The 26,414-nt window shown below is 53.5% G+C and overlaps 1 protein-coding gene across 2 annotated transcripts; it reads right to left on the reverse strand.

Moving 5' to 3' along the window:
- Positions 1-106: 106 nt before the first annotated feature.
- Positions 107-24,576, reverse strand: SLC12A4 (solute carrier family 12 member 4). 2 transcript variants are annotated; one of them, XM_066349870.1, is made up of 24 exons: positions 24,368-24,576; positions 19,232-19,326; positions 17,651-17,782; positions 13,005-13,151; positions 12,866-12,920; positions 9,274-9,404; positions 7,678-7,919; positions 7,349-7,563; positions 6,646-6,810; positions 6,465-6,563; positions 6,111-6,168; positions 5,571-5,745; positions 5,038-5,156; positions 3,644-3,742; positions 3,333-3,452; positions 3,022-3,126; positions 2,591-2,759; positions 2,136-2,331; positions 1,861-2,030; positions 1,640-1,771; positions 1,453-1,560; positions 1,075-1,262; positions 831-964; positions 107-662 (listed from the first exon to the last, which is right to left on the reverse strand). In XM_066349870.1, exons 1-24 carry the CDS (start codon positions 24,480-24,482, stop codon positions 571-573), a joined length of 3,261 nt encoding a protein of 1,086 aa, XP_066205967.1. In that variant the 5' UTR covers positions 24,483-24,576; the 3' UTR covers positions 107-570. The 2 variants fall into 2 exon arrangements, with proteins under 2 accessions (XP_066205967.1, XP_066205968.1); XM_066349871.1 differs by lacking the exon at positions 3,022-3,126.
- Between the last annotated feature and the right edge of the window lie 1,838 nt (positions 24,577-26,414).

Consider the following 26,414-nt stretch of genomic DNA (forward strand, 5'->3'; position numbering starts at 1 on the left):
TGCGGGAAAGGGGCAAAGCCTTGGAACTGGAGCCGGCTCTGGGCCTGAGTTCAGTTCCGCCTTCTTCCCTTGGCGCCAGGGGAAACAGAGCCTGGGCAGCAGGAGGCCCAGAAGAACACAATGTTTTATTGAAAAAAGTCAGGACTCAGCTGGCTGGCTCCATTAGGCTAGGCTTGGTGGGGGTCCCTGCCCACAATAGCCTGAGCCAGGCCTTCCTGCAGGCAGGCTGGTAGGATCCCCTCCCTTGTCACCCTTCTCCTTCTCTCTGATGGTGACATCCCAACAATAAATATTCAATAAATAGCATTCCTGGGCTGGCTGCCTTCAAACCCAAAGTCAGCCCCCACCAGTCTTCTCCAACCAGGGCAGGTCTCCCAGGCTGCTGAACGGGGAAAGTCCCCAAGCCTCTCAGGGTCCCAAGGACCCTGGATCCATCCCCATTGCCAGGCCCACGCCCAATTCCACATCTGGGTCAAGAGCAGGGTCGGGCAAAGCAGGACTGGCAGATGGGTATTAGGAGGGGGTGTTACCCTGAACACCTTCATTCTAGGGCACAAGTCTGTACTGGGATCAGGAGTAAATGGTGATGACTTCACGGCCCCCACCACGAACCAACAGAACCCGCTCAAGACCCTCAGTCAGCACCTCCAGGAACTCCATGTCTGAAGGTCATCAGGTCAAAGAAGTAACACCAGGACCAAGGGGTACCCCAGGGAAGTTTGCCCATCTATCAGAGCTAGGGTAAACAGGAATCCCCCTGCTCCAGGAGCACCCAGACTAGCCTCACATGTTGTCTCTCTCCTCACTGCCTGCTCTCCATAGAAGGATACAGTTCTCATCACCCTCACTGTTCTTGGGTGGGCCAGGCATGTTTAGTAGGACCAGGCGGGCATCGTGGGAGCGCGTGACAATGACTTCATTGAGCTTCACAGCAGTGTGCATGCGCCGCACATTGGACTGGTCCCTGCAGGTAATGTGGCTGATCAAGGGCCCCACCCCTAGCCCACCCACAGAGTTTGTCCACCCTCCACCTCCAATCTCCAAGGTGGCTGGGTCTGTTTTTGTTGCACTCACGGCTTAATATGCACCAGTTCTCGAAAGTTGTCAGGGGTGTGGCTGGGGTCCCAGGGCTCAGCTGCCATGTACTTATCCCGTGTCCATGTCATCTGGATTTTGTCAGCCCCAGCTGCAGACTCATCCTCCTCATCTGAGTACAGGCTCTCCAGCCTTAGGGCTGAGTGCCGGTCCTTGACTAGCTGGGCCTGAAGAAAATCAGAGGTGGCCTTGGTGCCACAGGAAAAGGGCCTAGCTGACCCTACATGACTGCCCGGCCTTAGGGACATGGGCACTGACATTGGGTGGGGCTGGGGTGAGTCATTCTGATGCCCCCTTCTGATGTCTCCAAAGGCCTGACCCAACCACGTGCCCATGCCCTGAACCAAGGCCACTGACTTCTCGCTCCCGCTCAGTCTTAGTCAGCCTCATCTGCCGCAGCATCTGGGACCGCTGCTCCATCATCAGTGTCCGCTCATAGGTATATGCAGAGATGTCGCTGTTGTGCTGGGGAGAGGGTGGGCCGTGAGGGCTGGGCCATGTGTAGCAGGGTAGCCACAGGGCCACATCAGGGTGGGTGGCTCACCATCTCTACCACTTCCACTTCTGCCTCAAGGCGTAGGTGGTACAGGAAGATGGCCAGATCCTTCTTCATCTGGATGCTATTGTCATCCATCTGAGCCACCGTGAAGATGCGCATCCGGCACTTCCTCCAAACCTATCGCAACAGAGCAGGTGGGTGTTTTAGTCACACCCCACCTCTCCAAGGGCCCAGCCCCCTCACCCGAGCCCACCTTCCTGGCCCACCTTGTGCTGGCGCAGCAGGAAAGGTAAAAGCATAAGCATGCCACCATCATGTACAATCCACCACACATCGATGTGGCCCTCCAGGTAGCGCTCATGGTTGCTAGGGTAGAAGGCGATGTTCTTGGGCACGAGCAGAGCCAGATGGGCAGCTGTGGTGCAGCGCACCGTGTCTGGGGAGGAGGGACACTGTTGACTGCTAACCTGTGGCCCTGCTCTCACCTGAGCCTTGGCCCATGGCCCACAAGGCTGAGCCCAGGCTCTGGCCCCTTACATACCAATAAAGGTCTTCCAGGCACGTGGGTCCTCACTCTGTCGCCAGCCATAGGGCCAGCCCAGCACAACGGAGTTATGCCTCATACCGCCCAGGCCGCAAGACTGGATGAGGTGGGCCAGCCCCTCACGCACCTTGTTGGCTACCACCACCTGGCAGAAGCCCTTTACTTTCTCAATCTCCATCATGTTCTTGATTGTCTGTGGGAGACATACCAGGCTCAGAAGCCAAAGCCACTAGCATCCCCTCTTATGGGGGCAGGGAGGGGAGGAGGCAAGTTGCCCAACCAGAGGCTGTGGTTTCAGGATAGGACAGCCTTAATAGCCACGTCTGCTCCAGCGCTTAGGTGGCAGCATTGCTGTCCACCTGGCTGGCCAGAGTTGGTTCCCTCCCCTATGTGCCAGCTGCAGCCCAGACACCTCCAGCCTGGCTCAGCTCCCTGCTCCCTGCAGCAGGCACCTGCTCAGCGGCCTGGGCCTCGCCATAGCTCTCCAAGAAGCTTCCCTGAATGACAGAACCAACGATGGTCAGGCCCTTGCCGGCCTTCAGCTGGGAAGCAAAGGTGAGGAGCCGTGGGTACTTCACGTGAAGGTCCTCATCCAGCTTCAGCAGTACCAGCAGCTGAGGCCTGCAGTGGCCAGATGAGAAGACAGCCTGAGACCAGGGCTAGAGGTTTCCAAAGAGCCCTTTTTCTTCCCTTCTCAACTCACAGGCCCCTATAGGTTTGGGGAGCAGAGATCCAAGGGCTCAACAAGTAGACGGCACCCCTGGCAACCCCAGGATGGGGAACATAGACCAGGGAGGGGGAGCCAGCACCTCTTGACCGACCCACCCTCAAAGTGCCCCCTGACAACCTAGAGTGGCCTTTGCCAGTCTGGGTGTGAACTCACCGCCAGTTCTTGGTGTGAGGAGGCCCCTCCTCTAGCCGCAACAGTGCATAGCGGGCAGCGCTCAGGGACAGACCTCGGATCCCGTCACCCCATTCCTTCTCAGCCCTACAGAGGCCACCATAAGTTGGTGAGCCCCTGGTCCCACCCAGGAGATTCTGTCTAGGTGTACGTGAGATGAAGAGGGCCAGGCCCAGAGTCACAGCCCTCCAGCACCAGCACCTATGGTGGCTAGAGAAGGATGGCTCAGCTCCCCCCAACCCAACATACAAACCACCCCACTTAACCCAACCAGGCAGTAACCCCTCACTTACCCTTGGTACTCAATGTACTTGTAGATCATGCCCGCAATAAGCATGGCAACCAGGGCATAGTACCAGGAGGAGACAAACATAAGGGCCAGGCAAAGACTCATGCCCAGAAAGGACAGCGCCCTGGGCCAGAAAGTCATGAAGGGCCAGAATCAGGGAAAGACCAGCACAGCCCCAAGCCAAGCTCCCCAGCCCCGCAATCTCTAATAGCAACTGCAGTCCAGGAAACTCAAACCCCATCATGAATGGGGCTCCTGGCCTCCCCATAACTCTTATGTCAGAGGATTTGGCTCAGGGGTCCATTTGGTGCTCACCAGTGATAGTACTTGAACCGAGGCCGCCAGTTGGGGGTCCTCAGGAGTGTCTGCACAGCACAGGCCAGGTTCACAAACAGGTAACACATCAGAAAGAACCTGCATCACAGGGTGGGTTGGTACCAAGCAGCCTACTGGTGGCCTCCTGGGCAGCCAGGTACCCGACGTCCCTACCATGCATGGGATGAGCCAGGTTTTCTCAGCCACAGAGCCCACCCCACTTCCATGACTGAGCCTGATGGGACCACTGTACAGGTGTCAGAGCCAGGGCTTAGAAGATGGACCACTGTTCACAGGCAGAGGATGTGGGAAGGAGGCATCAGGCAGGGGACAGACCAAGTGTAGAGTTGTGACAAAGGTTGCTATCGAGGAGTGCTCAGTGTCTGGAGATGGCTAGACAATATCCAGGCCCCTGGCCTGGGTGACCAGTTGGATTATGGGCTGTCATGAATGTGGGGAGGAACAGGTAGAAGATAACAAGGGCCATTCTGAAGATGCTGAATTAGATACACTTGAAGGATCTGTGTGAATGTAGGAGACTGGGACATAGGAGAAGCCTACTGTGTGAATCCACCAAGAAGACAAAAAGGCAGAAGGACTTACCAGAGAGAGAATGTCAGGGGGCAGGGACTCCCATGAGGGGGAATGGTCAGTCCCATCGGGGCTTCCAGGATAAGCCACATGATAAAGGCTGAGATATATCCTCTGAGTTGGGCAGTGAGGTGTCACCACCCAAGACAAGGATGGCAAGAACAGTTTCAGGTGTGCGCCATGTGTGGGTGGAGCTGGGCAATAGTGGGTGGAGGTGTGTTGGGGGGAACAAGAGATCACTGTGCCTGGCTGGGGCTGGGGTGTAGGGGCTGCTTCGGGGGGGAGGTGAGCCTGTCAGGCCTACATGCTGAGTGGGGCAGTGAAGGGTAGTCCCATTATAACCAAACAAGCAAGAAAGAGCACTGAAGCAAGATGTGTGCAAAGAAAAGGGGCGGGCCCCAACACCGGCAGTCGTGAACAAATGCAACCACATAAGCCCCGTCTCAGCAACCCCTGGAAATTGCCACATGCTGACCACCTCCTGTAGGGCACTATCAGACTCAAACAACTTTGAAAACAAACGAATGGGGCAGTGGTGGCTTCATCTCGGTGTCAGGGACTGGGAGCTTGTCTTATCCAGGAGTGGAGGGTAGCCACCTGCCTGCTCGGGGAGTCTCCCATAGAGGGAGGCTGACTCTGCCAGGCAAACATCTCCCCATACAGCCTGACATGTCTCCCTGCTGCACCCTCAACACCAGACAGGGTTATAGGGAGGTGCTGGGGTCACTGGCTCAGGGGTGCTGAGAGTTCAAGGAGCCTTTCCCAAGACCATCCCCCCTACCCTGCCCTGGCCCCCAGCTCACATGGATAGAATGGGAGCCACCATGTCAAGAGAGGCAATAAGGATGCCCAACTCAGCGATGAGTGCCGTCAGGAGGAGTGCCCATGTTGGTTCACCATTTGCCTTCCCATGGCCAAATACCTGCATGCACCAGGGTCATGGGGTCAGCAAGGGAAGAAGCTGGTCCCATTACCCCCACCCCATACCTCAAGCCACAAGCCACAGCCTGGCCTCCAGCATCCCCAAGCCTCTCCTCTGGGGCTCAGGTCACACCTATAACTTTCCCAGTAGGTTCCACAAGTTTCTCTGCCCACTACTTCCCCAGGCCTCTCTGCCATGAATGAGCCATGGATTGACCATGAGGACTCCAAGCCCAAGCTGCTCTGCCAACAGCAGGGCAGAGCCAGGGCAGCTCTCAGCAACTCCTTAGGATAGCTTTGTGGCTACGGGTCACTATGGACCCCAGCAGGATATAATGCATCTGTATCCCATACCCTCCAGCCAGCATGAGGGGCCAGGAACATCCAGGCTGTGGGGGAGTGCAAAAGGGCTCACCCGGAGAAAGGGGATGATGTTGTCTTTGGCGATGGCCTGCAACAGGCGTGGTGCCCCAGTGAGGCTCTGCAGGCCGGCACCACAAGTTGAGAAGAAGGAACCAATGACGATCACCCAAGGTGAAGGCCAGGCCAATGTGCCCACCACCAGGTTTCTGCTGACGCCATCGCCGTACCTGCAGGGGCCAGGCTTAGGCCATGCGACATGCAAGGAGCCCCCAAACCCTTGATGGGGCTGCCCAGAATGAGGGATATCAGGGGCCAGCAAGGATAGCTATGGTAGGCAGAGCTCTGGCTCCTCAGCACAGAAGTCCAGTCCACCAGCCCCTATCCTTTCTCCTCATCCCATCCCTGATCCTAATGTCACCATTCTCTAAGAAGCAAAAGTCCTGGTGGGGCCCCTGACCCACCTGGTGGCACACAAAACCACCGGCAACCAGCAGCCTGAGAACGTGTGTGGGACCACATGTTTGACAGGGGCTGGTGTCAAAGTAGTCAAAAGTTGAGCCCTCTGCCACAGGGAGGGGCCCAGCTCACTCACTTGTCCCGGAGTACCACACCCTCGATGCAGGCGCCAAAGAGAACCACACTGCTAAAGTCTGCAGCAGTGTCAAGGAAAGCTGGGCCTCGACTGCCACTGCTGCCCCCTTTCATTCCCCACACAGGTCCCACGTGCCCCCAGTTCTAGCCTTAGCCAGCAGACTCGGCTGGGGCAACTGCAGCTGAGGGTTTTGTGTTGTGTACACACTTCCCGAGTGTATGATGTGTGTGAGAGGAAAGGTATACATGTATGCATGTCCATGTGGTGTGTCTGTGCATGCCAGTTTGTGACTTACACTAATGCAAGTGCCTCTTGCCCCGCCTCCCTGCCTCCCCCAGGCCTAGAAAAGGATACACACAAGGGAGGTTGTAACAATGGCCAGGATGGTCCCCACTGGAATGGATTTCTGGGCATCACGGAGGTCGCCAGAACGATTTGAGCCAGCCATGATGCCTCCAAAAACAGTAAGATTCCCTCAGGGGCTCCCCAGGGAAGAAGGCAGGTCTGGGTGGGTAGGTGGGCAAGAGGGGCTTACCTGTCACAGAGGGGAAGAAGATGCCGACCAGAACGGTGAAGGATGTGGCAATGTCAGCCACTACGTACAGGGGAAGGTTCTCCTTCAGGCCAAGGGCGTCTGTGGAGGGCAGCCGGTGCTTCTCCACGACCTCACCCTTCTCCAGGTAGGCGCTCCACAGGTTCTCTGCGGGGGCAGCAGCATCACCACCGCAGCCCACCTACTTCCCAGGGGCAGTTCAGTGCAGCCCAACCAGAGGCTGCCGATGTGAGAGGCTCTGGGGGTTCAGGGGGCAGCTTCAGCCCAGTGTCTGCAGCATCAGCCACAGGGAAGGAGCTGTCTGGCTAGAAGTCTGACAGGCAAAGGTTGCTGAAGCCAGAGTCCCACCACTGCCGGCCTCCTAGACAGAAGCCCTTTATGGTTCCCGGGACAGTAATCCCAGGCAGTGTCAGGGGCTGGTGGCTGGGGAGAGAGGGGCTGCCAGAACTTTCTGGGGGCTGCTGCAGGCCTGGGATGTTGGCCAAACAGGCTCTGTTCACCCAAAACCTAGCTGCCAGGAGCCAGACTGAGGATACCACTGGGCCTGGAAGGCAGCCAGACCTGCCCCCCATTCCTGAGCTGACCACACAAGGATGGCCCTGTGATCTACTCTCCTTCCATGCTCATTCCCTGCCTCCTGCTCGGCCCATGAGTCAGGAACAGGAGGATACGAGTAAGGACGCACCCTGGAGCACGCCAGCAGCTGCACCCGGGATGCCAGGGATCTCAGTCACATTGTTGAGCAAGAAGTAGGGGTCGCAGGAGTCAGTGGTAAGATTGGAGCTGTGGCAGAAGAGACTCCATAGCCGGGTGGCCACTGTCTCATTATCCATCATAGCTGTCTTGGCACAGATGTCAAATTGATCCCGAGACAGGGTCCTGTTGCCCAGCATGCACACTCTGTGGGGAAGGGGAAGTATCATTATCTGCAGCCGCTAGGAGTCAGGGCATCAAAGGCCATCTACGTGGGAGGGATGTCAGTGCAATGCCTGGATATATTCCAAGATTACTTACGGAAACACAGGAGGGTCAAAAATAGACTTGATGCCCCCAGCATAGATGGAGAGGATGGAGATGATCACACAGGCCAGGAAGAGTGAGGCAAATTTGTTCACATACTTGACCCCAACAAATACCACCAGGGTCATAAAAGTTAGAAAAATGGTCCCATACACTCGCATGTTGTTCAGGGTGGCACTCGATGAGTCGTGAGCGCCTGTTGGGTAAAAAATGGCAGCCGGAGGGGCAATATAGGTCTGAAACAAGATACAGATATAGAAGGTTCAATTTTCCTATTTGCAGAATGGACTGCATCATTTTCTTTAAAGAGTATCCAGCAAAAGCCAGTCACAAAGGACCAAATACTGCATGGTCCCATTTACAGTACACGAAATGTTCAGAATAGCTAAATCTAATTAAAGACAGAAAGGAGATTAATAATTGCCTACAGCTGGAGAGAACAAAGAGTGACTACTACTGAGTATGGATTTTCTGCAATGATAAAAGTGTCCTAAAATTGTGGTGATGGTTGCACAATTCTGTGAATATACTAAGAACCTTTAAATTTTATACTTTAAATGGGCAGTGAATTGTAAAGTATGTAAATTATACCTTTAAAAAAAGCTGTTATTTAAAAAGGATCCTGACACAAGAGTCAACTCAAATAGCTAAACAGCCAAAGTGGAACAGGGTGAGCAACAAAATAAATAATGATAGTACGGAATCATGAGCCAAGAATAAAATAAATATCCAGAAGTCCATACTGATATAAATACAGGGTTGAATAAATAAATAAATGGGGAAAAGGATAAATTTTCTTTACAGAAACCTACAAATTTATTATTTGGATAATAAATTTTTATCCAAATAATAAATGTAGGAATGTCGGAAATATAAAACAAAAAACAAAAACCCCAGAAGGTCTAAGAGCAGGGTCCACACTGCAGGCAGAGGACCTGGAGATGGGAATAGCCAGGCAGTTCCTCTAAACGTCTCCTATTGTCTGGATCCCCAGGGGTGGACAATGGTTACCCTGTGATCCCCACACCCCCTCCAACTCTTCTCTCACCAGCTGGGGCAGTTCAGTGGGGTACGGGAAGCTGAGTCAAAACACACATGGGTTCATAGAGGAGGCACTGAACTCCAGACAGCATCCTGGAGTTCTCAGCTTACTGTTTATCTTGCTGCATATCCTGATTTAGGGACAAGGTAAGGTGGATCTGAGGAGCCTTGGCACAGATGACTTGGGGAGACAGACCTGGCCAGAGCCTGCACATGACCGGGAGGCAGGTTCTGCATCACCACAAAGATCTATCACTCAGTTAAATGCAATAGTTTACAGATCACCAGCCATGGTGGAAATAGAGCCTGGGTGGATGGAACATCCAGGGCCAAGGTGAAGGCAGCTGGGCCAGGCCCTTCCCTGTCTAGCCCAAACTGACAGGGGTTGAAAGGGAGACTGGCTTGAGCAAAGATCTTTCTCTCTCAAGGAGGCCTCCCACATTATAAGCCACAAACCCTGGCCAGAGGAGGGGAGCATGAGCAGCCTGGGCTTACGGAAAGGGGTGGTTTGGGTAAGACCAGAGTTGCCCAGGACTTAGCATGACTCACCAGCAAGATCTCAATGGCCCCCAGGATATACATGGCTGCAGCAAACGTTGTTCCCAGGTAGAAGCACAGGCCCACAGCACCTCCAAATTCTGGCCCCAGTGAGCGGGAGATCATAAAATAGGAGCCCCCAGCTACAACAGAGAAAGTGTACACAGGTCAAGGCTGGTTCTTCTTCAAGAGGGTCTCCTCCATGACAACCCCTCAACAACCACCCAGAGGAACAGGAATGAATTTTCCCATTTACAGATGAGCAGAAGGATTGGAAGATTTGCATAAAGTGTCATGGTTAGTATATGGCCAGGTGGGAGCTGGACCCCACTCCCATCTGAGTCACAGCACTGGCCAGTGAAATGACTACTTTGCTAGGGCGGTTCTGGGTCTGTAGCAGTGCCTCAGTGGTCCACTGTCCCCCAACCCTCTGCACTTAGGGTGGTCCCCTCAGCTGCCCCTGCCTGGGTGTGTCCTATCTCAGCACACCTCACCCCTCCGAGGGCTGTGTCTGTTAGTCTGACCCCTCCCATCTAGGCCAGGGCAGGGGACTATGTCTTCTCCAGTTTTTGGTCTTTAGGACCCAGCACAGGGCCTGCCACAAGGTGAGTGTCCATGGCTGACCCTCCTGCCCTGAGTCTGTGCTTCCATCAGAGTCTAACACCCTTGGCAAGACCGACAGAGTAACTACTGGGCTCCAGGGCCAGCAGAGGTGCAAGGGACAAGTGTCCCATGCTGCTAGTTGAATTTATTCCTGATAAAACGTCTCTGGTGAAAAATCTGGGGACAGGGATCAAGAAACTTTAAAAAGTTAATCTCGCCTGACCAGGTGGTGGTACAGTGGATAGTGTCGGACTGGGATGTGGAGGACCCAGGTTTGAAACCCCGAGGTTGCTGGCTTGAGTACGGGCTCATCAGGCTTGAACAAGGCTCACCAGCTTGACTGTGGGGTCGCTGGCTTGAGCATGGGATCACAGACATGACCCCATGGTTGCTGGCTTAAGCCCAAAGTTGCTGGCTTGAGCAAGGGGTCATTCGCTCTGCTGTAGCCCCCGGTCAAGGCACATAATGAGAAAGCAATCACTGAACAACTAAGGAGCTGCAATAAATAAATGATGCTTCTTTTTTTTTTTTTTTTTTTTTCATTTTTCTGAAGCTGGAAACGGGGAGAGACAGTCAGATAGACTCCCGCATGCGCCCGACCGGGATCCACCCGGCACGCCCACCAGGGGCGATGCTCTGCCCCCCAGGGGGCGATGCTCTGCCCATCCTGGGCGTCGCCATATTGCGACCAGAGCCACTCTAGCGCCTGAGGCAGAGGCCACAGAGCCATCCCCAGCGCCAGGGCCATCTTTGCTCCAATGGAGCCTTGGCTGCGGGAGGGAAAGAGAGAGACAGAGAGGAAAGCGCGGCGGAGGGGTGGAGAAGCAAATGGGCGCTTCTCCTATGTGCCCTGGCCCGGAATCGAACCCGGGTCCTCCGCACGCTAGGCCGACGCTCTACCGCTGAGCCAACCGGCCAGGGCTTAAATGATGCTTCTCATCTCTTTCCCTTCTTGTCTGTCCCTATCTGTCCTTCTCTCTGACTCTGTCTCTGTCAAAAAAACAAAAAACAAAAAAGGTTAATCCTGGCCTGACCTGTGGTGGCGCAGTAGATAAAGCGTCGACCTAGAAATGCTGAGGTCGCCAGTTCGAAACCCTGGGCTTGCCTGGTCAAGGCACATATGGGAGTTGATGCTTCCAGCTCCTCCCCCCTTCTCTCTGTCTCTCCTCTCTCTCTCTGTCTCTCCCTCTCCTCTCTAAAATGAATAAATAAATAAATAAACTAAGCTTTAAAAAAAAAAAAAAAAAGGTTAATCCCTATCACGCTGAAATTCCACTTCCAGGACAGGGTGTGAACAGAGATTCATGTGCAAAGCTGCTGACAACAAAACAACAGTGAAAAAGTAGAATAAAAGTAGGAGAATAATCACATAAAATAGATAATATCCTATTAATCCTAATAAAAAAAAAACCCAGACTTTTTCCAACATTTGGGAAATACACACACACACACAATTTAGGAAAAACAATATATCAATACTTTGAAAGATCCTAAGACCATGACTAAAAGACTACTAAATATGAATTCAGGATGGGGGGTTACGGGTACTTTCAACTTTCCCTTTCTACATTTTTGTGCAATTTCAAACCCTCTTATGGGTAAACATATATTGCTTTCTTCCCCATTACCTTTATACTAATACTAATATAACTTATTTTTAAAAAAGGATCCAGACACAGACACAGGAGCCAATCTGAGCAGCTAAGCAGCCAAAGTGGAACAGTCTGAGCAACAAAATAAATAATGAAGTGCTAGATTATGATCCAAAGAATAAAATAAATATCCAGCAGTCCATAATGATATAAATATATGGTTGAATAGACAAATAAACACAGTCTGTGAAAACCATGTCCAATTTCATCATCCCTACTAAAAGTCCTCTGCACTGTCTTGTAATCCATGGTGTGAGCTGGACTTCTTGGCATGGCCACCAGGTGTGCCCTGTCACTTTTGTCAGCCCCAGTCCCCTTTTTATTTCTTTTTCTTGGTATTTTTCCAAATTTATTTATTTATTTATTTTTGTATTTTTTCTGAAGCTGGAAACGGGGAGAGACAGTCAGACAGACTCCCGCATGCGCCCGACCGGGATCCACCCGGCACGCCCACCAGGGGCGACGCTCTGCCCACCAGGGGGTGATGCTCTGCCCACCAGGGGCGACGCTCTGCCCCTCCAGGGCGTCGCTCTGCTGCGACCAGAGCCACTCTAGCGCCTGGGGCAGAGGCCAAGGAGCCATCCCCAGCACCCGGGCCATCTTTGCTCCAATGGAGCCTTGGCTGTGGGAGGGGAAGAGAGAGACAGAGAGGAAGGAGGGGGGAGGGGGTGGAGAAGCAAATGGGCGCTTCTCCTATGTGCCCTGGCCGGGAATCGAACCCGGGTCCCCCGCACGCCAGGCCGACGCTCTACTGCTGAGCCAACCGGCCAGGGTATTTTTCCAAATTTAGAAGCGGGAGGCAGTCAGACAGACTCCCACATACGCCCAACTGGGATCCACCTGGCATGCCCACCAGGGGGCAATGCTCTGCCCATCTGGGGCATTGTGCGGTTGCAACCAGAGCCATTCTAGCGCCTGAGGCGGAGGCCATGGAGCAGTCCTCATTGCCCACACCAACTTTGCTCCAATGGAACCTTGGCTGTGGGAGGGGAAGAGAGAGACAGAGAGAAAGGAGAGGGGGAGGGGTGGAGAAGCAGATGGGCACTCCTCCTGTGTGCCCTGGCTGGGAATCGAACCCAGACTTCCACATTCCAGGCTGACACTCTACCACTGAGTCAACTGGCCAGGGCCAGCCCCAGTCCCCTTTTTGAAAACTAACAAACAAACCACAACAGATATCTCAAACTCTGCAAGCAAGGATGCGCCTAAGTGATGCAAATGTCATGGGTTCAGGGACTAAGACCCCACCAAAGAACTGCTTTGGGGGCAGGCACAATGAGGATTCCCAGGTTTGTCAAGGTGGATTCTGGGCCCATTACCCCTAAGGGGCCCGGGTGGTGCTCACCCACCTGGAACCACTCCATTGGTGGCGATGGCACTCATGGAGATGGCCGTCAGCAAGGTCTGTAGGAAGGAGAGCCCAGGTGAGCAGTTCAGTTGGGCAGGCTCTGTGGCCAGCCATGGCCCCTGCCCAGCTACGATACTCACACAGCAGCAGCAGATGAGCACAATGAGGAGGGCCTGCAGCACACCGGCCGTGCCCACCATCCAAGTCAGCCGCAGGAAGAGGATCACCCCAAAGATATTCTGCAGGCAGGGTAGGTACACCCCCATGAGGGTGCCCATGCTGGGTGCCTATGGGGCATGAGGGGAGAAGAGGCACAGAGTATCAGAGGGGCCCAGATGCACCATGAAAGGCCAGCCGCAGTCACTCAGCAGTTCCCAGGTTGTTCTGTAGAGAACAAGTTGGAGAGGGGCATCCTGAGTGGAGTCCTGGGGAGTGCAGGGATGGGGTGACAGCTAGGATGTCTAGGTTGACTTATATATGAAGACAGTTTGGTACTGGGAAGGTATAAAACCTGATTCTTTTCAAAACACCATGTATGAGCTTTTGAGCCTCACTTCCCCCTCAAAGTACTGCTCTCTTCCCTTCCTCTCTTCTGTTAACCTTCTGGAAAGAGAGGTCTGTCTCAGAGCTCCACTTTCTCACCCAGCAGGCCTCGTGCCACCCACGTTAGAGTCTAAGAAGTTGTCCCTGGCCTTCCTTCTCTCCAGCCTCCACTCCAGTCCAAGTAGACACCAAGCCCTATCCAGTCTGCCGCTCAAGCTGCCCTTAAGGCAGCCTGCCTTGCCTCAGCTTTAGTCCCTTGAACCTGAGGCACGACACTTGGGGCACAAGGATGGTGCCCTCCTGTACCTGTCAACCTCTCCACACTCCAGCCCACTCTGCTGCCAGAGCAGACCTCTGAAAACCAAGGCCAGTCTCATCCTTCCTGCCAAAAACCCTCTGTACTGTCTATCCTATAATTGACGGTGCGTGTCAGACTCCTTGGTTTGGGCTACCCATTGTAGTTTCAGTCCCTGATGACATAGGTTCCTCAGAGCCTCTGAAACAGGGCATATGCTGGACTCTGCCTGGGAGGCTCAGCCCTGCCTCACTCCTGGAAAACGCCTCTTTAGTTAAACCTTCAGAAGGTTTAACCATGTTGCCTCTTCCAGAAAGTTCCTCTGGGTTGCCTTAGATAGAGTTGGCACTTCCTCTTGCATCCTGTCAGCATTTGATAATACCTTTCCATCACAGTGGTTACTACAGGTCACGGTGACTGTTCACTTGAATGTCTCATGACCAAACTGGGGTAGACTGTTGCATCACCAGCAGGCCCTGCAGGTATCCAAAAGGAGTTCCTGAGCCCAGTGAGCAGTGCCCTGGAAGGCCCCTAGGATAATGTGTTAGGAAATTCCTACATAGAGTAGAGACTCAAGGTTGAAGGACAGGGGAAGAAAGTCTAATGGACATATGCTGGCTGGAGTTCTCAACTATTTAAGGGCACAATAGGGGCCAGCCAGAAACCCAGGGCACAGGCTGAGGTACAGAGGAAGGGCAGGTGTCTTCTTGAAGAACTGAGCCTCCATGACTGTAGCCCAGGGTAGTGGGGCCTTCGGGATTCCACTAGAGCCCCAGCAAAGCCTGCTGTCCTGGAACTGGGTGGGACAGAGAACAATGTGGCTACAGAAACTTTTTAGGGTCTAGGTCTGCGGCAGGATCTATCTGCAGCCTAAAGGACTTCAAAAGAGCCCAAATAAGAATGAATGGTCCCTCAAATTATCCCGCACAGAGTAGGTGACAGATATACCTCCTCTGGGCTCTGCTGAGCCCTTTGCAAAGGGCCAGGACTAGCCACTGGATAGGGGCAGCTCCCAACCCCACTCCAATTCTAAGCTGAGTCACTCTGGAAAAAAGGCAGTGTGGGAAAGGGCAGGGCCGGAAATGCTTTCTGCATCTCCAAATAACCTCTGGCAGCTTCAGAGCGGCTGCTACGGAGAGGCCGCCTAGGGTCTTGGCATGGTGTGATTGGAGGCCCGCCCTTCCTGATTTAAGCCTTACTTTTCTGAGGCCGCGCTCAGACTCGCCATGGGTAAGGACCATAGCTTAGTGGTCCTAGCTCCCTAGCTTCCTACTGACTCACTGTAGACTTAACCAGGCTCCTCTTTCCTCTATGGTAAAACCACTGGAACTGGAACACTCGGGCATCCTCTCCCATCCTTATTCTAGGGCCAGGTGAGCTGGGCAGGTAAGCTGAGGCTGGACCCCAGCATCCTCACAGGCTCCTCATAAGGCCAAGGTATCATGGCCCTTCACCAACCCAGGCTTCCTTCTGACGCTTGTTGAAATGTGTACTAGCCCTTTGTAGGGACCTTTTTACTCCTAGCCACCAGCTCCCTGGACTTGACCTTAAGGGACAGGGAAGAGGCACTTATCCAAGGGTCCTACTACCCACTGTAGGCAAGACCTCTTTGCAGAACTAAATAGGAATAGGTAGAGCTAGTCAGGGTTCTCTGCTCCCTGTAGTCCAGAAAATAACAGCAAAATCACCACCAGCAGGGTACGGTGGGGGTCAGATCTATGGGACCTCAAAATCTCAGCTGCCCTCTCTGAAGTGTGGGCTGTCTCCCAGAAAAGCAAGATGAGGAGTACACAGCAGCTTGGTCTACCCCCTATCCTTGGCCCACCCCAGCAAGGCCCAAAACTCACAAGCAGGTCTGAGGCTGGCAACCCGGCTCATCCCAAACAAGAATACTCCAGCTAATGCCGGACCCAACTCCTTCCTAATCACAGCTGCTTCCCAAACCTCAGGGAGTCAACAGGCAGAGAGGGAGGGGCTCCTGGCCCCCATTCCTCTGTGAGACTGAGCCCCATCACACAAGGGAGCTAAGCAAAGATGTGCAACGTCATCCTGAAGAGAACGTCATCCTGAAGGCAGAGGCCTGGACAGGGACAGGAAGCCTCAAGGGGCAGTGTTATGCTCCTATCACTGCCCACCCTAGGCGCTCAAGGAACAACACAAGGGTTGTTGAAGCAGTCTGCCAATGAAGCCAACACAGTGAGGGGCAGAAGGGTTTGGTTACTTGCTCTAGGTCACACAGCCCCAAGGGACAACCATGTTCCTGGTTCCAAAGGTAACATCCTTATCATCTTGATGGGATGCAAGTGATCTGGCCTTCTTTTTTTTTTTTTTTTTTTCTGAAGCTGGAAATGGGGATAGACAGTCAGACAGACTCCCGTATGTGCCCGACTGGGATCCACCCAGCACGCCCACCAGGGGGTGACGCTCTGCCCACCAGGGGGCAATGCTCTGCCCCTCCAGGGCGTCGCTCAGTCGCGACCAGAGCCACTCTAGTGCCTGGGGCAGAGGCCAAGGAGCCATACCCAGTGCCCGGGCCATCTTTGCTCCAATGGAGCCTCGCTGCGGGAGGGGAAGAGAGAGAGAGAGGAAGGAGAGGGGGAGGGGTGGAGAAGCAGATGGGCGCTTCTCCTGTGTGCCCTGGCCGGTGGCCTTCTACATATCTCACATTAAACCCACAAATGTGCCCGAGCTGTGGCGGTGCAGTGGATAGAGTCAACCTGGTACACTGAGGTCCCAGGTTTGAAACCCTGAGGTTGGCCCTGGCCAGTTGGCTAGGTGGATAGAGCATCAGCCCAGCGTGTGGATGTCCCAGGTTTGGTCCTCAGTCAGGGCACACATGAGAAGCAACCATCTGCTTCTCTTCCCCTGCCTCTCCCCTTCTCTCTCTCTCTTTCCCTCTTGCAGCCAGTGGGTTGATTAGTTCAAGCATCTACTCTAGGTGCTCAGGTGCTAAGAATAGCTCAATAAATTTGAGCATCCGTCTCACATGGGAGTTGCCTGGTGAATCCTGGTTGGGTTGCATGAGGAAGTCTGTCTATCTCCCCTGCTCTCTCTTTAAAAAAAAAAGAAAAGAAAAAAGAAGCCCTGAGGTTGCTAGCTTGAGCATGAGATCATCAACATAATGCTATGGTCACTGGCTTGAGCAAGGGGTCACTGGCTTGGCCTGAGCCCTCAAATCAAGGCATATATGAGAGGCAATCAATGAACAGCTAAAAGTGACACAACTACAGGCTGATGCTTCTCATTTCTTTCCCTTCCTGCGCGCTCTCTCTCTCAAAAAGGAAAAAAAAATCCACAAATGTGTCTCTCAGTGTTACACATTGACCTTGTCTAGCTCAGTCAGCTTATGCAAATTTCTTAGCACTCCTGACACTCAGTTTCTTCACCTGTAAAACGGGGATAATAATAGCATTTGCCTCACAACTTTGTTGTGAGATACCCTGCAAGAACCCAGGCCCACTGCTTAGCATAATGACTGTCAAAGAGAGGGCTGAGTAAAGGCAGCTGTTGCTCTCATTGTCATATCTGAACGCCTCCCTGGCTCTCTGCCCCCTCTAACCTTCTCTCCCCTTGAGGGACTCCTCCTTAGCCTTTTTAAAAAAGTAAAGATTTTATTTATTCATTTTAGAGAGGGTAGGGAGAAAGAGAGAGAAAGAAGGGGGGAGGAGCAGGAAACATCAACTCCCATATGTGCCTTGACCAGGGAAGCCAGGGTTTCGAACCAGCTACCTCAGCGTTCCACATCAATGCTTTATCCACTGTGCCACCACAGGTCAGGCCTCCTCAGCCTCCTTGAGCCCAAGGCACTCAGTGTCCATCTTCCATGCTCACCACACCTGGCACCCATTTCCCCTGGGATGCTCACAGCCATGTGGAGAACTTGCCAATTCCATGGTGTTGAGTTTGTCTTTCCAGGAGTAGCCTCTCTGCTGCCCTTGACCAGCTTACCTTGGCCGTTCTCCGGCGGGCACCCTCCCCACTTTCAGCCTCCTCATGTTCCTTGGCGCCTTGTGTGAGGTTAGTGTAGCTGACGAGCTTGCCCAGAAGAGATGATACCTTTGGGCGGATGTCCAACTCTTCCTGTAAACAGAGCCATAGGACAGTCTGGCAATGGGCCTGGCTGGTGCCAGGCTAGCTATATGTAGCCAGCAGTTTGGCCTTTGGTCCCTTGCCAAGCCCTGAGGCAGGCCTGGGCGTGATCCTAGCTCTCACTTGGGGAAGCCCAAACCAGCCAACCGGGCAGGTGTGGGCACCACACCCCAGCATTCGGCACTCAAAGGCTCAGCCCAGCGGCAACTTCTCTCTGCCCCACCTTGGCTACAGTCACTACCAACCCATCTGTAAAATCTACCTGCCTCAGGGGAGAGGGCAGGGCAGGGCACGGCTGGCTGGCAGACAGGCGAGTGGCACACTTCGTCCTGCCTGTTCTGCCTGGCCACCTCCCAGCTATGAGTGGGCCTCTGAGACTCACTACCCTCAACTCTCCCACAAAAAAGCATTCCCTAATCACTCGAGAACCAAGGAAGTAAAAAACAAAGATATCTGGGACAAGTCAAGTCTCTCTTATTTGCTCAAACTCTAATCATTCTAGTGCCCCCCCACCCCCACCTTGGTCCCAGGCCCTGTTAATAACTCACTTCAGTCCCCAAGGTGGGATTCTAGGCCCCTAGCCCATCCTCAGATGGGGCCAGTTCAAGGTCTTTGTTGCAGAAACTTGCTACTTTTCCAAGTCAGGAGGCTTCCCAGGGCTCAGAATTCCCAACCTCTACCAGGGTCTAGGCTTTTCCTGCTCCTGTGGCTTTACCAGCACCATGCCTCCACCTACCTAGGCCCACATTTAGTCTTTCCCTGTCTGCCAGCTCCCTTCTGACCTACACACAAGGAGAAACTAGTTTGGAGAAGTGAAGGTGCAGGTCTTTTGGGGAATGTGGAGACTGAGAAGCCTGGGACTTCCATGGAGGCAGTTAAATGTGTGGGTCACAGTTTAGGGGCCTAAATCATGCTCTGAATCCAAATCCAACTGCTGAGTTTGAGTCTGAAAAAGGATAAAATTCAAGAACTGAGGCATAAAATTGGGAATGTTTCTAGAGAGGTGTACACTGAAGTGCAGATGTGGAGAGAGGAGGTGAATCCAATGAGACGAACCAGGCCTCGGTGAACTTGAGGGGGACATGGTTGGAAGAGCCAGCCAGGAAGGACAAGGAAGAGTTCACGGGAGAGGGAAGAAAGGGAATCCTGAGGTAGAAATCCTGACAGGTCGTCACCTCTCTGAGGGACTGCATAGCAAAGGTAAACACCCCTGGAGGTAGTAACAGGGTAGGGTTGTGAGTGACCTCTAAGAAAGCAGTTGCAGTTCAAAGGGCCACGGGGACAACCTGCCAAGGTGAGACAGACAAGGAGACTGGAGGAGGGAAAGCCAAGACACAGAGGCACAACTGTCCAGCCTGCTTAGTGATGGCCTGGTCCCTACAGGCCCCCGCCCAACCATCTGCCTACCACACCTATGGCCCAAAGTGGCTTCTCCGCTACCTCAAACAGGGCCAAGTTCCTGTCATAGTATTCGCTTCCTCTGGAAGCCTCCAAGGAACAAAGGAAAGGGCTGCTCTCTCTGTGGTTGCCATGTCCTGTGGAGAGAGAACAGAATCTCAGTCAGACCCTGCCTCCCGAGACTCAGATTGCAGCTTGCTCCCCAGCAGGCCAGCCGACAAAACCATCTCTGCGGAGCACTGCAGGGGCCAGTGTTAGCAGGTGAGGCCTCAGTTTCCCCATCAAATTCCACCAGTCTCCCCGAAGAGGTAGTAGCCAACAACCAAAACGCTGCGTCATTTCCTCTAGCAAGGGAACCTGTGTGTGTGTGAAGGCCTTACACACACTTACACACACACACACACACACTCACTCTCTCTCTCTCTCTCTCTCTCTCTCTCTCTCTCTCTGTAGGTCTTGCACGTGTTAACAAGGAGGGGCGGAGCCTGCCCAAGAGGCGTGGTCCGGTCTTGGCTAGCACTCAAAAGCCCCAGTCCCATTTCCCCAGCCCACGTGGAATACCCAGTGAGATAAGTGACCAGGCCTCCATGTCCTCAGGGCTCGCCCAGGTGCTACCTTCCAAGGTAGATGAAGCCACGTAGGACGCCTTCCGCCGCCATGTTCAGAGACCGCCTGCTAGCTACCCCACCATGCACTGCGCAGGGGCCTGAGGGTAGCCAGGGGCATGCTGGGAGGAGGGACAAGTAGGAAGCTGTCCAGAGAGTGGAAGTGGGCGCAAAATGCTGTTTAGGGTCGTGTTCAAAACCCGGGCTTGGGTAGAGCACTGAGCAGGGTTGTTGTTTTCCTATCCGCAGATCCCGGCCGCTTGCCCAGACTCGGTGCATGGCAGATAAGTGTCCACCTTTCCCCAGGCTGGTGAGACAGTGCCTCAGCTCCAAAGAAACCTCGCAGGAAAGAACCACATGCACTTTTTTTTATAAGCCTGTTTGGACGAATTTTCTGGCCACCCAGCATAGGCACTCTTTCCTGTTTTCCAACTGTCCCTTGTGAGTCTCGGTAGGGGACATTGCCAACTTTCTACCAAGCAGGCAGAAGGCACCAAGTACTCCTTTTCTAGTTGCTAAGTAGTTTGTTTTTGTTTTCTCCTTCCAGACAGTCTGGCAGCTGCAACAGTGGCTGGAGGACTCACAGCAAATTGGAAGCTGACATCTTGGTTCAAAGAAGCCAGGTTAGTGTTGCAATGACTGAGGCAACAGTACCAGCCTGATGTCTGGTGATGAAGGTGGCAACAGAAGTGTCACCAACCCAGACTAGTGGGGCGTTAGGGCCAGGCACTGGCTGGCCACCCCGTCAACCTTTTCTGGTTCAATCTGTCATTACATTTCTCTTGTTTTGCAGCTAAGAACGCTGTATGATGCATCCTCCTCCATCTGATACATCCTCCTGTCATTGGTATGAGACTTAACTTGCCTTCTCAAAGCCAACAATTACTTAGCAAGGGCCGCACTGTGGATTCTCCATTACACAAGGAGATTGACAGGTAAGGCTGATGACAATTTCTGGAGCAAAGTCCACTCTTCCTTCAAACAGCATATGAAAATATCATCTCATTTAGGAACCTGGGCTAAGTGAGCTAAGCAGCTCAGTCCCATCAGCTACAAGGTTGTGTGTAGGCCAGTGTCAATGGCACAGTTGACAAAGGCAGCAGGAGGTCAGGCCAGGCCACCAAGCCATGTTAAAGCCTTGTGGTGTCATATAGCTCCTCAGATACCCTATGATATTTACTGTACCCTTGATGAGGATAAGGAACCAGAAGAATAGCCTAAAAATCCAGTAACACTGATTGTCGTATTGATGGCCCTTCAGCGAGAAGCCTCTGAAAAGAACTCTTAGATTTTTGTGACAAAAAATGTCTCCCTTGAAGTCAGATGCTTCATTTTGTCAGAAAATGGCAACTATAGAGCTCATCTTTTTCTCTTTCTGCTTTGGCTTCCAGGAATCTCCAAGGTAAATTTATTCCTTAGATGCAGTCACCATCTGCTTCAGCTCAGAGTCCTTGCCTCATTTCTCTGAAGGGTTTTTTTTTTGTTGTTTTTTTATCTTTCTGAGGATAAGTCCTATGGGAAGACACCAAGGAGTGGAGCCTGCCACCAGGAGTGTGGCATATCTCTTCTGATCCTTTTGTGAATTGGAAGTGAATTACCAATTATTCTAACTTCATGCACTGCAGTCTGCCCCACCATTGTTGCCTTGTCTCTCTGAGGAGACTGAATTAAAATCCAGAAAACACAGAGCTGGGCACAAAGCAGTTCCCCCAAACTGGCTGTGGATGGTCCTCTAAAACCCAGCAGCTCCCTGTCCCTTCAGCCATGACTCCAGGGTGCATCAGAGGCCTTCCACGTGTTGCCTGTCGTCCTCACAGCAACCTTCCAGTAGATCTCCTTTACCCCCTTTTAGTAGCGAGGAACGTTAAGGCTCAGAGAGATTCAGAGGCAAGGTCACCCAGCAAGAAGGGACAAACTTGGGTCCCAAGATCCACCAGAGCTAGGTAGGAGCTGACCTACAGGTTCCCTAATCCTATTCTACGCTCCAGTCCAACCCAGGACTCACCTCAGGGTGCAGTACAAGCCTTTAACTAAAGGTTCTGGGGTTTGAAATTGGGCCAGGGTGCACATATCCAGGGCTCTTGGTGCTCAGATGGTTGGCAGCCTGGCTTAGATTCCTGACCCCTGTCTACGGCCATACCACCCTGAACGCGCCCGATCTCGTCTGATCTCGGAAGCTAAGCAGGTTCGGGCCTGGTTAGTACTTGGATGGGAGATTCCTGACCCTCCCTCTATGTGACCCAGGGCAACTTGCTTACCCTCTCTGTGCTGACTTGGCTTCCTCTTTTATGAAGTAGATAGTAACACCCACTCTTCTAACTGCATCAGAAAAGGGACAGTCTGGTGCCAGAGAGCCAGCAGGCATTTCTTGGAATTCCCTAAAGCCTCATTTAAGGACAGTTCCCATGGAACTAAGAATGTGTGTGTGTGTGTGGGGGGGGTCTCTTAGCAGTGTCTGGGTGTCTGTACTGCCTCCAGCTATTCCAGAAATTCCAGGGCAGGTCTGGGCATGCCTGCCAGGCTGAAGCTGCTCAGATACCACCTGAATCCTGGGTGAACCAGAGCATGGCCTGGGCCTGGGGGCTGCCTGTGAAGTACACAGATATGTGTTCCTGGCCGCAGCTGTGAATGTACTAGCTGCGGATGGGTATTCAGGTGACACTCTTGATCCCTGTGCTCACAGGCATCTGCCAGGGGTACTAGAACCACTACACTCTTTGGAACAGAGATATGGGCTTTGAGAGACTGAAGTACCAGGCTAGGGGTACCCCATGATATGAACCTGAGGCTTCCTTTTTATGCCCCCAACCCTTTGCAGTCCCCACCAAGAGGGATCATAATCACTCACCAGGGCGCAGAATGTCCACCATACTGCAGACACAGCCAAGGTCTGGCTGAAAAGGAGTAAGAGGAAGAGGGGGGTGTGGGAGGAGCTGGCCCAGCCTGGAGGGGCCTGAAGGGACTCAGCCAATGTAGCTCCAGGTCCCTCTGGTCACCCTGTGATAGGCCAAGGCGGAGCCAGATGCTAGGCTCAGCTCTGCCTGCCCACTGGTCCAGGCTGATCCTAGGGATGCAGCCCAGCCAAGCGTCTGGGAGAGAAAGCCTCCCAGAGTTAAAGAGAACAGGGATGCTGGCTCCTGTTCTGACCACTGGAGCAGGCTAGGGGTAGATCAGGGCACCAGGGTTAGGGGCTGGGGTGTGTGCATGAACACAGGTGACAAGCCTGTAAAATCCCATGATATCCAGCATCCCATGCCATCTGTTCCATATTCCCACATGGCAATCAGGCGACTCACATATAGCCACCATCCACATCAGATATGGGTCACCTCAGTCATGTCACCATCACAGATCAGAGCTACATTAAGATCGCATCACCTGACACATAAAATCAACACATGTCCTCCACATATCTCCATCATGGTCAGTCTCAGACATAGGCATGTGTCATCAGTCATATCACTATTCTCATCATTGACACCCCTGTAGTAAAGTGGCCATGAGAATGTGCTACCCTGACCCCACCTTCACCCTGTGATACCACAGCTACACACTTGCACAAGCACAATTACATATGCATATGCCATTATACATGCAGACACATGTTTCCAGCCATGTTCATATTCCAGGGGTGGGCCCTGGCAAGGACAGCCATCTGGGGGCCTCCTGGAAGGAAAGGAGAAGGGGGAATGGGGAGAGGCAGGCACCTGGGAGAAGGGAGGAAGGGCTCACTTTGGGGCCCAGTTCTAACACCTAGGCTAAGAATTAGGGTGCTGGAGTCTCCAACCCCGGATTTGAATCCCCTGGTACAAATTATATAACTGCTCCCTGTCTCAGTCACTCCTTCCTAAGTGTCACCTGTGATAGGCCAAGAATCTATTCCCATGGGGAAAATTGGTTGGATAAAGCAAGTTAATTCAGTAAAGCACCTAGATCGCATCCCTAGGATCAGCCTGGTTCAGTGTGAGTGATCCTCAGGTGCCCACTGTACCTTCAGATCTAAGCGGGGTTCAACACGACTGCACTCACAGGCAGTTATGCACAGACCCCCTGAGCAAACACACACTTCTCTCCTGCAGGCTAGAGTTCAGGGAGGCGCAGGGATGGGGGAGGGGAGGGGAGTCTCAGGGTCAGAGGCGCTGAAGTACAAATGGGTAGGTGAAGCGAGAAGAGGCTGGAGGCAGTTCACGGTTGGTGAAAGGGGCTAGGGTACGGGCAGCGGCTATGCTCCCAGCCTGGAAGGGCCAGAGATGGAGGCTTGCCGCTATTCATGCGCCGAGCGGCCCCGATGGCCGATGGCCGAGCCTCTTTCCTCGGCCACGTCTGCAGCCTCCGCCCGCGGCCAGCAAGGGAGGAGTTGAGGTGGGGAAGGCGTCCCGACTGTGGGCGCGCCAGGGCCCAGGAAAGTTGTGTCTGCGCTTGCGGAGGGAGGGTCTGGTGGCGGCGGCACAGACTAAGAAAAGTTGCACCCGCATCGACGTGTGCGCGATCGGGCCAGGTATCCGTGTGAGCGTGGGCCCCGCGTGGCCAGCTCCCCTGTCCCCGCCAAGGCCCCATCCGGGCGCGCCCTCACCGTCAGAGTCATCCCGCTCGCCACGCTCCCCGTAGTCCACCCAACTGAGCCCCTCGAGGTTGTCATAGTCGCCACGCCGCGGCCCGTCCACCGGTACCACGGTGAAGTGAGGCATTGCACGCTCTCGGCCTTGCCTCACCCGCTGTCCCGGCTGCCTGCCCAGCTGTCCCTGCCGCCCCAGGCCGGTGCACCCCGCCCGCTCGCATTCCTCCCCGCTGCGCTCACTTCCTCCGCCCGCCCCCCGGGCCGCCCCTCGGGGGCGGGGAGCAGGAGGGACTGGGCCAGCTCCTCCCCTAGGGGGCCCTGGAGGAGTGGAGCCCCTCTGAAGAGAGTATTACTAGTGGCTCTGTGCCCTGGGGTTGGCTCTAATTGCTGTGTGACCTTCGGTGATGAACACCCCTCTCTGAGCCTTACATGCAGTACTTGTAAAATGAGGAAATGCGCATACACCTCTTGGGGCTGCCTGAGGATAACGTTTGGTGGGACGTGGGATGCACTGGTTCTACCGTCTGGCTAGTACGCTCTCCGACATTTCTGTTACTCAGGGACAGGGAAGGATCAGCAGGACCAGCCCAGAATCACAGAGGTCTTCCCAGGGCCTCCCACCTTTCCTCGGTGTCCCGTATCCATTTCCATCATCTCTGTCTCGGGTTTCCTCCGAGTCCCTGGAAACCCAATCCTTGCGAAGTTCCATCCCTTCCCTGTGCCCTTGCGCTTCAGTCTCTCCCAGGTGGAAGCAGCTATTCTGGACCCTCCCCAGAGCTGCTGCCTCGGCGGTAAGAACGGCACCCATCCCCCCACGCGCCCCCTTTGCCCCTTCGGGAGGCTACATCGATTCTTTAGCCAAATTCTTTCATCTTAATTTTATCTTTTACTGCCTCACCTCCTTGGGGTTCCTTTACCCAGGTCGTTTACTTATTTGCTGTTAACTTTTCTTCAGATAACTTACACAGTTGGCTTTCCTTTAACATCTTATCTTTCTAGACGTTCTTTCAGCTTTTTATCAGAAAATTCTAGAGCCCATCTTACTTGTCTATCTCCATTTTTCTCCTCTTAATGGCTCACAAGGCTTTAGGGAACATCAGAATCACTGGTATCCTCCCAACCAACCTGTGACTGTGCCCTTTGCCACCTCTTCCCAGCCTCCAGCTCTAGGGCAGAACCAGGACTCAGAGTCCCTGGTTTTGCAGGAGGACCTCGGAGCTGACCACCATTCTGGTGCCTATCCTACAGTCATCCCAGCCAGGCCCTGTCCTTCATGCTGCCTTCAGCTGCCCACAGTAGCAGCCTCCGAAATCGACTCCCTGCTTTCTCCCACTGCTCATAGTGGAGCCCGCACTTCTGAAGAGAAAGCCCAAGCTCTTCTCTTGACCCGCAAGATCCTGCTCCATCTGGCCCCTCCAGCCTCTCCAGCTGCACCTCTCCCATCCTCCTGCCCAGCCTCAGCCCTTCTGGCTTCTTTCATTTCCCCAAATTTAGGGGATTTCTGCAAATTGCTTGCTGTTCACTCTGGCAGAATGCCTTTTAACCCTCTGCCCCTATCCTCACTTACCAAACTCCTCCATATGGAGTACTTCTCAGAGCAGGGCACCACTTCCTTCCCAGAAGACTTCTCTGACACACATCCTGACACCCCACCTCACCCTCCCTGGATGGTGTTTCGGTGGGGCACTTTCCCTTCATAGTGCCCAATGCAGGGAGAAATGCATTGTGGGAATCTTTGATTAAAGTTTTTGTGCCCACTAGATTGTGGACTTCACAAGGGCAGGACCCTTTTGGTCTTGTCACTTGGTATCTGCAGTCCCTCACCCCAGGGTTCATGCCAGGATATATGCCACGGTGTAGTACAAGCCTTTAACAAGAGAAGAGTGTCTGGGATTTGTTGTTTGGCCAGACGCTTGTTCTCAGCAGTGTTCACACTGCTCCCGTGCTACTTCTCTCCTCAGGGGTGGGGTCAGGTGCTGTGTGGAGGAGATAGGCCACTAAACCCAACTGACAGCCTTAACTCTGGGGAACTCTGTAGCTAGGATATAACTTCCCCCACACC

This window comes from Saccopteryx leptura, chromosome 9 (assembly GCF_036850995.1).
Source record: "Saccopteryx leptura isolate mSacLep1 chromosome 9, mSacLep1_pri_phased_curated, whole genome shotgun sequence".
Classification (NCBI taxonomy): domain Eukaryota; kingdom Metazoa; phylum Chordata; class Mammalia; order Chiroptera; family Emballonuridae; genus Saccopteryx; species Saccopteryx leptura.